General features: G+C 39.1%; 1 protein-coding gene across 1 annotated transcript; it reads right to left on the reverse strand.

Moving 5' to 3' along the window:
* Positions 1-9,891: 9,891 nt before the first annotated feature.
* On the reverse strand, positions 9,892-12,958 carry LOC110907393. Its single transcript, XM_022152384.1, has 2 exons — positions 12,790-12,958; positions 9,892-10,562 (listed from the first exon to the last, which is right to left on the reverse strand). Exons 1-2 carry the CDS (start codon positions 12,956-12,958, stop codon positions 9,892-9,894), a joined length of 840 nt encoding a protein of 279 aa, XP_022008076.1.
* Positions 12,959-13,450: the final 492 nt, after the last annotated feature.

A 13,450-nucleotide genomic window follows, 5' to 3' on the forward strand; every position in this document is an offset into this window, starting at 1 on the left:
AGAAAAAAAAAAATTCTAGAGAGAAAGTTTGGATTACTGTTGTGTTGCTGGTGTCCTTCTGAAGTGGGTATGGAGCTGTATTTATACAGCTCCTAGGTTGAAACAGTCAAAATGAATTAAATGAGAGGTTTAAATTGCATTAAACGTCTTCAATGCAATTTAATACGTCATTTAATTCTCAGTCAAAGCCTATTAACTCGTCAGTTACGAAGCTGGACTGAAACTGCCCTGTCATTCAATGCTGGAAGCTTCTGCGCGCGCGCGCGCCCATGCGCGGTGCGCCATGCGGCGTGCGGCCTCTTGGCTCACTGCCGTGCGGCGTGCGGCCTCTTGGCTCACTGTCGTGCGGCGTGCGGCCTCTTGGCTCACTGCCATGCGGCGTGCGGCCTCTTGGCTCACTGCCGTGCGGCGTGCGGCGGTGCGGCTCAAGTCTGTCCATGCGGCGTGCGGCGGTGCAGCTCAAGTCCGTCCATGTGGCGTGCGCCACGTCACCTTGTGAGTCTATACGTGCGCGCCACACAGTCGCGCCGTATTGGCTCACTCTGGTGCGCCGCACACGGCACAGTAGGACCCATGCACCATGCTCCGAACCGCGCGCCTCGTGTACCCGCGCGCGCATGACTGCCACGTCATGCACCGCATCACCTACCACTTGGTCCTTGCAACCCTTGTGCTTCACCACGCGCGCGCGGTCAAAAATACAAAGGCGGCTCTCAAGCGGCTCGCGGCGATGCGAGCGTGCGAAGTGCAAAGTGCGCCATCAAAGCGCCACATTGCGCCTCATCGCCCACGCCACGCGCGCGCGCGCGAGCGTGTGCGAGTGCGAGTGCGAGTTAGGGTGCTCCGCACCCTTCGCGAGGACACTAGTGTGTGCTTCCATGAAACAATAAGGATGGAGAGTTCCACCTTAAATACCCATTTAAGTTCCATCTCTCCTCCTATGTGGGACAAGGTGCTACTTTCCCTTTAGTTTCAACATTGAATGTTCCAAACACCCAACTTTGAGCATCGATATCTCATTCATCTTAGCTCGGTTTTGGACGCGGTTTAGTTCGTTGCGAAGCTCTTCCAACATAGAACACAAACCCACAAATAAATACATAAAACCCGCTCATTTTATTATATTTATTTCTAGTCCAAAATAGGAAAAAATCATTTTCCTATATTTGTGAAAAATGCTATTTTCACTTATTTTCCAACATGAAATTATCAGCCCTACCCGTCACAAAACGCGCCTTTAACATCCCTGGTTATTATTATAATTAGTAACACATTATAAAGTTTTCTTGAAAATTAAGTTGGATGAGGACATTGAATCGAATTCGTAGAAAAGAAAAGGTAAAGAGAAGATGTTTCCTAATGAGACCCACCGGTAAAGTTAAGTCAACACGTGGCATGACCTAAGTAGCTGCTGAGTTACGTAGTTAACGGACACAAACGCCGAGCCGTTTGTTGTCGGTAGCGAGCGGAAGTAATCGGCAATTTCAGAAAAGAGTATTTAGTCGGTGGTGGGTACACTTTTTTTCCGTACGCTTACGCCTGCAATAATATTATATAATAATGAATTTCTGACTTACTATTAATAAAACAAAATTACTTTATCGGCCGCATTAAAAACAATTAAATGTGTTTGAGTGTCTTTTAAAACAACTATTTCCATAAGGGGGTAGGGGTGGGATAACTCACACCCAATTCCATCACTCACAACATCCAATCAGGTTCTGCCATGTCATCAACCATTATTTTCATCACTCACAACCTTTTTTAGTGGAAATGGTCATCACTCACAACCTTTCACAACCTTTTTATTTTTATTACATCAATGTACAACTCCTTAGCACTAGAGTACAACTCCTCAATACACAAAGTTCCAAAAAATGGTCAAAAAGGGTGGGCAACAGTTGGACTTTTGAAGTTTACAACGCGTTATGTAGTTCACGCGTTATAAAATTTTGTGGGTGAAACTTTGGGTGGCGGCGGTGTTCCACAAAGTTTCACTCGTGAAACTATGCCATCACGCTACCACCCCGGGTCCTCTAATATAAATTAGCAATATATTGTTGCTAATTAAGGTTATTAGTTTTTTTTTAAGCATAGAGCCACGAAAGGTATTTTTGACTGGAGAAATTGGTGTAAATTTGTGAATATGTAATTTGTCTCTTCTTTCCGTCCCAGTTTTCGGGTTCGGAGTTGTTAATGAAGTTCACGTTTCAAAAAAAAAAAAAAAGCAATATATTGTTGCATTGTGTTGTATCATAAGGGTTTCTCAAAAAACTTTTGTGATTTTTCAATTTTAACCTAAAGATTTTCATATTTTATATTTTAACCCTTTTAGTTTGTTTACTTTTAACCAAAAACTTTTCATCTTTTGTAATTTAACTCAAAACTTTTTTATTTACAACTTTGGTCCCCCATACTTTTTATCTTTTGCAAGTTTTTCATTTTACGTTTCGTTTAAATTTTTCGAGTTAATACGTCGCAACGTGCGTGTGTGGTTCAACGTTTTTTTATCTATTTTTTCACACTTGACAAATATGTCGCAACGTGACTATTTTCCCTCTTTTGCAAGTTCGCCGCAACGGACGGATCCTACATCGACTTAGTTATTCTTTTCTACGTTTTACGTTTCTGTCTATTTTTTTTCGCATTAACACATCGTAACGAGTATGCGTGGTTCAATAATTTTACGTGTGCTTTTCATTCGGTGTAATTCTTTTCATTTTATCTATTTTATTTTACGAGTTTTTCCGATGTTGAGGGTCGATGCCAGTAGTGTGGCATTGGTGCTACTTGGCACGGTTTTACGAACGTTTTTAGCCTATTAAACTTTTTACTAATATTTTTTTTCGGTTTACCCCTATACTTACTTTACTTAAAAACTATTTTTTACGTGCATATTTTATGTACCTGTATGTATAAGTATGATTTGCTCTACGTTCGACGTAATTTTTTTTTCTGGAAATGAGTCAGGTCAAATATATTACTTTTTCATTTAAAGAAACCATTTTTACGTGCATATTTTTATGTACGTTTCGGTATAAATTCAAGTTGTGATACATTTCGAAGTAAACTTTTTTCGGAAATGAGTCAGGTCAAATATAATATGTTTTCATATTCTTATTTTATGTATGTTTCGTAAATTTTGTTTCGAACTAAGTGGAGTCAAATTGTGGCTTCTTAATTTTCCTTTTTTTTAAAAGCTCTAATTAATCCATTTTGATTACACGTGTCTGATTTTCCTTCATACCAGTTATGTTTTCTATGTATGAGTCGGGTCACATATATTACGTTATGATTGTACGATATGAATGTGATTTACTTTACATTTTGATTCAATCGCAATGCTTATACAAGTTACATTGAGTTTAATCGGATACATCGAAGCGCGTGTTTTCATATGGTAAATGTATCATATAACGTTTGGACTAATTCATTAAATGTTTATGGTGTACCCGCGCTACAACGCGCGCGAGTGTTATTGCTAGTTATAAATTAAATTAAATAATTAGATAAAGAGAGGTTAATCAGTTTTTATTACTTTTAAAATCTGAAATTTAAACTAAAAATATGGAACCACCTTTTAGTATTATGTTTAAGGTTGTCTCAAAACTAATATTAAATATAAATCCTTGTTGAGACAAAGTATGTCGAGAGAAAGGGCCCCTACGGCCTAAAACTTTTCAGTGAAAAAAAATTGGTTTTTTTTTTGTCTATTTAGCAACCCAATTTTGACTACGACTCGACCTGAGAAAAGACAGATAATTTACTCCTGTAATTGTTTGTTTTCTTATCGGCAATCTACTCCTATAATTGTTTGTTTTAGCACTTAGACGACGAGGCCCACTTGTTGTTCCGTAGTCTCGTCTTGGGCTCCAATTTTGTTTGGGCCCAACCGCAGGCCCAATATCGGTTTTGTCTCTTAAAGGAAGCTTATATGATATGGCGGGAAAGGAGAGATGTGATATCTCTGAAATATCATAATTGTCCGAAAGGAAAGAAAGGGGAATCGCCGAAAACAGTACCACATTTGCAGCTGGCTTCGTTAATGAGCCAAGGATCCGGCCGTTGGGGCTCAGACATGTGTCTGAGTTCCCCAATACTTCCAGAATGTCGTTAGATGAACCCGACTAAACTCTTCAAGGAGATAAGCAAACTCCTTTATATAAGGAAGGTGAGGATAATATTCGAGGTATGCATCTAACACTTCCTCTCATTAAATACACACACTACATTTACTCCGAACATTCCTTCGAATCGCATTTAAGGCACTGTGCCTAGAATTCACACCATTGAGGATATTTCGGCGATCATATACTCGCCGGAGTTTGGTCACGGATTCCCCCTCCGGGGTCCTCCGTGGTGAGGCTAACAGTGTTATTTTTTGTAGGAAGACGACGCCGATCCTTTGCAACATTGACGAGCTTCGTTGACTTTCCACCGGGATTCAAGGACTCGATAACATTAGTTTTTTATTTATTAAGATTGACTGTTTTTACCAACTTTTTTATGAGGATTTTGTTTTAAAATCGATTAGTCTATCAAATTTTAAACAGGTCTTAGAATCCTATATTGAGACACTCAGACACGTCTTAGTTAAGGTATACTAGCTTATTCAGCGTGTGCGTTATGACTGGTCGGTTTAAAATAAAAATATATTATGAAACATGGATAAATATGGCTTTTCTAGTCTAGTGGCATCTTGAGGGTGGAATAAAGCTTTGAAACCAATAGGTCTTGGGTTCGATTCCCACAAGGGGGTTTTCACATATTTATTGGGTTTCCTCCTGAATCGGTGTATAGGCATTATGCCTAGTGGAGATGGATATGATCGGGTGGTTCCGCTCGTGGCACGATGATACTCCAGTGGTCCGTCTGTGATCCAAATTTGCCGTTCAAAAAAATGATGCAACGGTATTAAAGTAATATATATATATATATAACCAATAATAATTATACTGAATTTGTGTGTCACGTCATTTACTATATCTACTTCCCTAAACTATCCAATATGATGACACTACTACACTAAACTACCCTCTTTTTTAATTTAAAAATAAATAAAGTTTTAAAACGCATCATTAAAATTTAAATTAGTGAATGATAAATGACAACAACTAGGAATAAGACTTGCGCGCGTTGCGGCGAGATCGCAAATATTGAATGGATTATTCCAAATGTTATGTGATGCGTTAACCATATGAAAACGCATGTTTTGAAGTATCTCACTGAACACAATGTGACCTATATAAGCATTATGATTGGATCAAAATGTAAAGTAGCTCGAGTTTTATTCGTACAATCGTAACGTATTATATGTGACTCAACTCATACATAGAAAACATCAACGAGTATAAAGGAAAAATCCGACACGTGTAATCAAAAGCGATTAATTGCAACTTTTGAAAAAATGGGGGAAAAGCACAATTTGACTCTACTCGATTTGAAACAAAATTTACGAAACATACATAAAAAGTCAAAAACATATTATATTTGACCCGACTCGTTTTCCCAAAAAATTTACGTTTTACGTAGACCAACTCAAATTTATACCAAAACGTACATAAAACATGCACTTAAAAATGGTTTTTTAAACGAAAACATATTATATCTGCATATTATATCTGACCTGACTCGTTTCTATTCTCTTTTTTAACTTCTTTGCGATGACTGATCTGGTTGATCGTGGCGCGCGCGTCCTCGGCTGGCGGACTTCGTTCTCTATAACCATATGTTTTCCAGGGCTGACCCTTGCCCTTCTCGTTTCTTCTATCATGCTGGTTATAACTGTGCTAACGGATGTCATCGCCGGTCAGTTGCTTGTCGGTTCTTGCAATTGTTTTCGCTGCTTCGATGAAAGTATCCCAGTCTTTGGGACCTCCATCTCTTCCTTTGACTCTTTTGATCAAGTCATCGCATTTTACGGCCCTCATAAAGTGTGCGTGCATCATTTTCTCCCCTACATCCCTGATTTCTAGGCACTCCTTGTTGTATCTGGTGATGAAGTCTTCAACGCTTTCATGGTCTTTCCTCCAGATGTTTAGACAATCTGCTGGGTCTCTAGTGTGCCTGCGCTGTTGGGAGAAATGTGCGAGAAACTTGTCTTGAAAATCCATCCAGGATTTGATTCTTCCTTCAGGTAGACTATCAAACCAGATGCACGCCGCGCCGACAAAGGTTTGCGCGAAAAGATGACACCAAGTTGGTAATGTCCAACCACCTGTTAACCCCGCGCCGTTGAAGACTTGGAGGTGGTCATCAGGGTCTGTTAAGCTATTGTACTTGCCCACATTGTGTGGCAGTTTTGTCTTGTCGATATCAGCTGTTGCGATCTCTCTAATGAACTTCGACTTTTCAGCTATGCCTTATGGGCGATAGCTTAACGAATAATCATGTTCAACATTTGGATTGTATCCTGCGCGCTTGTGGGGTTTATGCGCCTCATGGTTTGGAGGTAATCTGCTGAATATCGTGCTTTCTCTCTTATACGTCATGTCATCATCTTCTTTGTAACTGTCTCATTCGTCGTTTATGTTGCGTGGGCCCAAACGGCTGTGTACCGATTTCTTCTGTTGGTGAGTGTGCTGCACATAGTTGCTTTCAGTTTCGCCATAAGTATCGCGCGTGTCGTGCACACTTTGCCTTTTTACGATGGGTGCTTTCTCATGTTGCTGGTTCCGCGCATGTGTATGCTGAAGAATATGGGTACTTGGTGGTTTTTATGGTGGAGTAACGAAAGCTGATTGATTAGCTTGCGCTTGAAGCAAGGCTTGTTGTACGCTTAATTGCGCATAGACAAGGTTCAGAGATGTTGTTTGCTTGGCGTACCAGGAGGCCAGAGTTTCTCCTTCAGGTAGCCCTAAGAGTGCTGAGAAGTTCAACTATGCTTAACCCGATGGTGGTGAAGGCCCAGCTCCATGGTTTGGTGTTGGAACTTCTAGAGGTGGTTGGTTAACTACTCCAGGTGATGTTTGGAAAGTAGCTCCGTTTGTGGTTTGATTGATAACTCTGGAAGTGCTTCCAAAGATATCGTGTATTTCATTGGTCACTTGTCCTTCTCTGACGGGCCCGTTCCCTTGATGCCTTTGGACGTGAGCGGTGTCCGTAATCAGCTCAAAGGAAGAGCTTTCTCCATCCACGTGAGGGGAAGGGTTTGGTTCAGTCATTTAGAGAGTTTTTCGAAGAAAAAGGAGATGAAAATGGTTTGCAACAGATGCGGTGGGCGCCAATGATGAAACACTGGTTAACACCAAGTTTAACTAGCTGGGTCGTCTCTTAAGTGGGTTCAATCTCCTCATTTACTCGTCTAAGACCGAGATCCTGCAAAACAGCAACACCGTTAGCTCGTCAAGAGGGGAATATGGGGGTTTCCCTCTTAACCGGGCTCCATAAGTACTGCTCTGAGGAGAAAATAGTGTGTGTTGTGGGTGAAATGTGAGGAGAACAGAATGAATAACCTGAATGATGTAGGGTCCTATTTATAGCCGGAGGGTGAAGGAGGGAGGAGAGACCTTGCCAGCTGTTACCGGGCGCCAGCTGTCCGACCAAGGAGAATATCCTCTTGGTCTCCTCTGTTGTGGTCAGGATAGTGGTCCACGTGGCGCGCCGTCATTCGTCCATGCAGGAGAATTCATACCGCCGCTGTCGGTCTGCCCCCAGGTTGTGCCGCAGGTCTACATGGCATTCGATCAATGGTGACACGTGTTGTCCTTAGGCGTCCTTAGCTGCCACATCATCTGCCACATAATATCCTTACAAATCTTTAAAAACCTCAATTTCATCTCCAACCCTACAAATAGGGCTGTAAACGAACCGAACGAACACGAACAAGTCCTTGTTCGTGTTCGTTCGTTAAGAAAATAAATGTGTTCACGAACGGTTCATGAACAGTTACCGAACGGGATTTGATGTTCGTGTTTGTTCATTAAGGAAATGAGCGTGTTCACGAACACAAATAAATTCGACTAATGCGACGAACGATAAAGGTGGATGGCCCAGAGAGTAGCACTAGAACTTGAATTCCTTATTGTGGAACGGAGGTCGATCGTATTCGTTGATGTAATAATAAGAAATGAAAGGAAAATGGTGCATAAACAAGGTGAAACAGGATTTTCCAAGTTTAATTCTTTGGGTAATAAAATAAATATAAGTTTAATAATATAAAAAGTATAGATAAAATATATGAAAGTACAAAAATATTTCATTAAAACACAAACATGCGAACATAAATGAACGCAAATGAACGAATGTTCACGAACACGTTCACGAACAACTTACCGAACGTTCACGAACACAACTGAACGAACGAGACCTTTGTTCATGTTCGTTCATTTAACTAATCGAACGAAATTCTTTGTTCGTGTTTGTTCGTTTATTAAACGAACGAACATAAACGAACTTCCCGCCGAATGGTTCACGAACTGTTCGCTGAACGTTCGGTTCGTTTACAGCCTACCTACAAATATCCTTACCCTTCTTAATTTCCACCTCATCACCTATTCATTACAAACAATATTTAAATAAAACGTTTCTTTTTCTTACTTTGGGCCCACCTTATCGCATGAACCGAGGCAAACACATGCCCTTGTGGAAGGGTATCTCACCTAAGGGTATACTATAATGGATGAACTCCAATAGTAAAGATCTCTAAGAATATCCAAGGACATGATCTCCAAAGGCCCATTAGAGATAGTCTAAGAGCATATCAGTCCATGAACTTAAAAACTTCCACAAACGTTCATGGTCAGAAACAACATCTATAAATCTTTTCACGTGCTTTTTTCAAGCATTCCGCTCCATCCCACAATCCACTTGTTTAGTTTCACATTTATTTCTTATTACCAATACCAATTTATTTATTTTAATATCTAATTTAGTTTTAGTAGTGTATATACAAAAATCTCATATAAATATAAACAAATATATTTAAAATATTTTTATATTATATAATATTTGAAGTTCATAAATTACAGGACATTAAGATATCTATCTAATAATAAAATTTTAATAAGCTTAATATTGTATGAAAGAGATTGGTTGGGAATTGGCCATTTATTTTACAATTTTTTTAATAAATCTAGTAAATTTATTGTATAAAAAATTAATATGTTTGAAATATATAAGATTTACATATTTTTTTTTTGAAATGTATATTTACAAATATACAAATACTTAGAAATTTGTTTATATGTTAATTTAAAGGGTTTTTTTTATAAAAGTAATAAATTTGTTTTTTATTTTTTTATTTAAAACTGTATTAAATTAAAAGAAAAATAAATAAATAAATACCCCACCCTCCCTTAAAAACTCGCTAGTGAGCACATATCAAATGAGAAAAAAAAGTATTAGACCATTGGGTATGGGGATGATAGTCTCCAAAGGGACTATCCTTCACATAAACGCCACGTAAGCATGGGGGAGGACCATCCCCTTGGAGACTATCCAAGGGTGTGGTGGATTCTCCTCCCCCATTATTTTATTATTTATTTTTTACCATATTAATTAAAACAAAATAAATAAAAATAAAAAAAGTTACATTTAAATAAAAACTTAAAATTACATTTAAAATAAAAATCCTAAAGCTACATTAAAAAAAACCTAAAGTAACATTATAAAAAAAACCTAAAGTAACATTAAAAAAACCTAAACTTAAATTAAAAAAAAAGCCTAAAGTTACAAATAAATAAAAAAACTACGCGTTGTTTTCTCCGAGACTCCAAATGTGATCGATCAAGTCCGATTGAAAATTGACATGTGTGAAATCGTTATGTAACGAGAACCTGTTCAAATCTTGTTGTTCTCCGCTAGCCGGAACATTATTCTCCTCCACCGCGTTCTCGTCATACTCACAAATTGCATGTCCTTCATAAAACTCGTATCAGGATAATACCCGCGTCAGTACTCCACGCCCGAAACTGTAAAACTCGTATCAGGACCGGCCCCTTTTATAACATCGTCAAAAACCTCCGAATTTTGTAGAACGTTGATGTCGTTATTCGAACCAGGAATACCAAAGAAAGCATGCCAAATCCATAGGTCTTGAGACGCAACAACTTCTAGAATTATTGTTGGATGTCCCTGATCGCCTCGCGTATACATTCCTCGCCAAGCGGTAGGACAATTCCGCCATGGCCAATGCATGCAATCAATGCTCCCGAGCATGCCTGGAAAACCGTGCCTTGCTTGGTGGTGTTGATACAAATTTTGAACATCATTGTGATTCGGTTTTCGCAAATATTTTTGGCTGTAGAGCTTCACCACAAATTTGCAAAACTTGTATAAACATTCTCTAGCAGTTCTTTCGGACATCTTTAAGTGTTCGTCCCAAGAATCGGCTGTCGTCCCATAAGTAAGTTGACGAATCGCCGCAGTACATTTCTGTAAGGTGGTGAAGCCCATTTTGCCTCTAGCATCGGGTCGCATGGTAAAAAATGGGTGATAAGCGGCTAAATCGTCGGCGATACGTAAGAAAAGTCGACGACTCATTCTGAAACGGCGTCTAAAAATAGCCTCCGAGTACAGCGGCTCGTCGGCAAAGTAATCAACGATTAGTCTTCGGTAAGCACCTACAAGATAATAAAATATATATATAACTTATAATTAAAAAAATAAGACTAAAAACATAAACTTAAAAAATTAAGAATAAATATATAAGAATATAAATATAAGAATAAAAATATCACTAACTTTCTCGGTCTCGCTCGATGTGTGGGTTCCTATTTCGTGGTTGTGACGAAACCTCCTCCTACTCTTCTTCTTCCAAAATTATTTGTGTCGCCTCTACCACCTTGTTTATAAAAAAAATTACGGTTTCCATGGTGTCCGTCGAACCCGATGAAGAAGAAGATGACATGGTGTATTTTTTAGAGAAGATTATGTGGGTATTTTGTATAAAAATGTGGGAGTTGTTTGGAGAAAGTGGGTGAATTTTAGTATAAAAGTGGATAGATATGTGGGTATTTATAAAGGTTTTAAATTAATTTGATTTTTTTTAAATTAGCCGTTTTATCTCAACGGATATATTGAATGGACCCCACCACTCCATGCCCCGTCTCCACCGTCTGATTTCCGACGCCTTTGCCGCGCTGGGCCCCTAAGGGGCGGTGTGGGACGTTCCTAGTGTGGGGGGGGGGGCTTTCACGAAGCCCATACCCATTGATCTTAGTGATGTTGCATAATTTGTAAACAGTTACTTTTATTATTTAATATTCAATCAACTAGGTTTTCACTATTTTCACATTTATATATCTTAGTCCTACACTTTTTTTCTTTCTCTCTCTCTATAAATATATTTATGTATGTATAGAGAGAGATAAAAAGGATGAATGTATGAATAGTAACTCCCATGAATAACCATAAGATAAGTTACTCGAATAATTACCACAAACTTTGTAATAAACAACTTATTTCATACAAGGGGTAGGGGCGTCATAGGGCTTCCATAGGGCCAACTAATAATATATGTCATATCATTTTCATCCTCAAGTACACCCACAAGTACCTAAAAACCATGAATTCCACCCTTTAAGGCTCAAGGGTATGATGACGGGATGAAGACGAGGACGGGATGAAGACCGGGGGGGCGGGATGGGAGGACGGAGAGGACGATGAAGGGGGCCCACCTGTTTGCTCCGTCGCAAACGGCACAACTCGGACGATGGGGACGGGACGGAGGGGGGGCGGCGTGGGAGGACGGGCGGCGCCGGGGCTGAGGACGGACCATACCGTCCAGCCTAATAAGCCCACTAATCACACACACCCTAAAATGGACCCTACCTCCTTTTCTTTTGTTTCAAGCGACAAAGAGTATCCATGTGAACTACCCTAGCAAAGTACCCTAGAGGGTGTGGGCGATGTTGTCTAGCGGCAAAGTACCCTAAGGGCCTTACCCGCATGGCCGCATAGTGCCCCGTCCCCGTAAGACATTTAACACCTCTTTTTAATAATAAAGGACTTTTAGCCTAGCAATACCTTGGTGTTTAGTATTGCTTTACTCTTTAAATGGTGAGGCTTTATTTGCTCCTTTTGAAAAATGTAGAGTACTTTTTTTAGCTTGGTTTGAAAGAAAATGTTGAATTAAATTGTGTTGGTTGTATATAAAAATTTTGAAAATAAAAAAAGTATATAAAGTGAAAAATGTTATTTTTTTATTTAGTATATAACGATAATATTACCATTACCAATGTTCAAATTCTCCATCTAGCAACAGTTTCATAAGCATCATTCTTATCTTGCTATCAAATCCCATGGCACTTGTGTTGGTGATGTATCCTGTAAAACCTGCAAGCCCATCTCTAGAACGCTCCAGGCGCTCTTAGCTGCATTGTTTCCGTGTTAGACTATGGGGTGTGGAGGGGTTTGAGTTTGGAGCATTGCTTGACACGTGATAGACGTGGGCTCTACCAGTCCACACCAAAAAAAGTGGGGTGTGGAAACGGCATGGCGAGATCGGCGTGAGATGCCATGTGTTTTTTTAGTTGACAATAATATAAAACATAATTTATACTAATTTAAAAAAATTTACATAAAACACAATCCTAAAAAATAAAAATAAAGAACCTACTTATTAAATCCTAAAAAATAAAAAAAACCTACTTATTAAATCCTAAAAAAAATAAAAAAAAAACTACAGAGTAAGATAAATATTAAAGTGGAGAACCCACTTAAAATCCGTATTCCCATCGTGCCTGTACTCGGTCTTCGCGATTTCGACTCGTTCGTCGTGGGTCAAGTCGCCCAAAGGGACACGGTCGAAGCAAACTTTAAAGCGATCCAACTTCGGTTTTAGCTCACGCCATTTGTGTTCACACGCGTTTAAGTTGTGACGCGTGTTGCCGACGTGTTGTTGGTATTGTTGAAACGCCCGATCCCAATACGCGGTTTGACCGCGTTGTAGAGTACGTTGTGCATTGACAATTGATGTCACAAATGTGATTTCTTCCTCTTCGGTCCAATGCACCATGTTTGTTTGTTTGTTTGTTTGTTTTTTTTGGTGTGGGTGTGCGTTTTAAATAGTGTAAGGTGATTGACCGTATTCAAGAGTTTTTTAATTGTTTTTTTTTTAACATAACATAATATACGAGTTAATTACTGTTTTCGTTCCTATGGTTTGTCAAAAATCACTATTTCAGTCCATTAGTTTAAAAATTGCGATTTCAGTACCTGCTGTTTCACTTTTGTAACCACTTCAGTCCATGTGGTTTCACTTTCGTAACCATTTCAATCCATTATTCTGTTAAGTACAGGGACTGAAATGGTTACGGGGTGGACTGAAATGGTTACGAAAGTGAAACTACAGGGACTGAAATCGCAATTTTTAAACTAATGGACTGAAATAGTGATTTTTGACAAACCACAGGGACGAAAACAGTAATTAACTCCATAATATACCCTAAATTGATTTTAGATAATGATTTCGATGGTGATGTAGTTGGCTTTTAGGTCAAGATCTCCC

This window comes from Helianthus annuus, chromosome 6, assembly GCF_002127325.2.
Source record: "Helianthus annuus cultivar XRQ/B chromosome 6, HanXRQr2.0-SUNRISE, whole genome shotgun sequence".
In the NCBI taxonomy this organism is placed as follows: domain Eukaryota; kingdom Viridiplantae; phylum Streptophyta; class Magnoliopsida; order Asterales; family Asteraceae; genus Helianthus; species Helianthus annuus.

Excerpts from the sequence above, each read along its gene's own strand:
- LOC110907393 (XM_022152384.1), bottom strand. The coding sequence starts at position 12,958 with ATGGTGCATTGGACCGAAGAGGAAGAAATCACATTTGTGACATCAATT. Across the intron at positions 10,563-12,789 it reads CGCGTGTGAACACAAATGGC|GTGCTTACCGAAGACTAATC; the intron begins GTGAGCTAAAAC and ends ATTATCTTGTAG.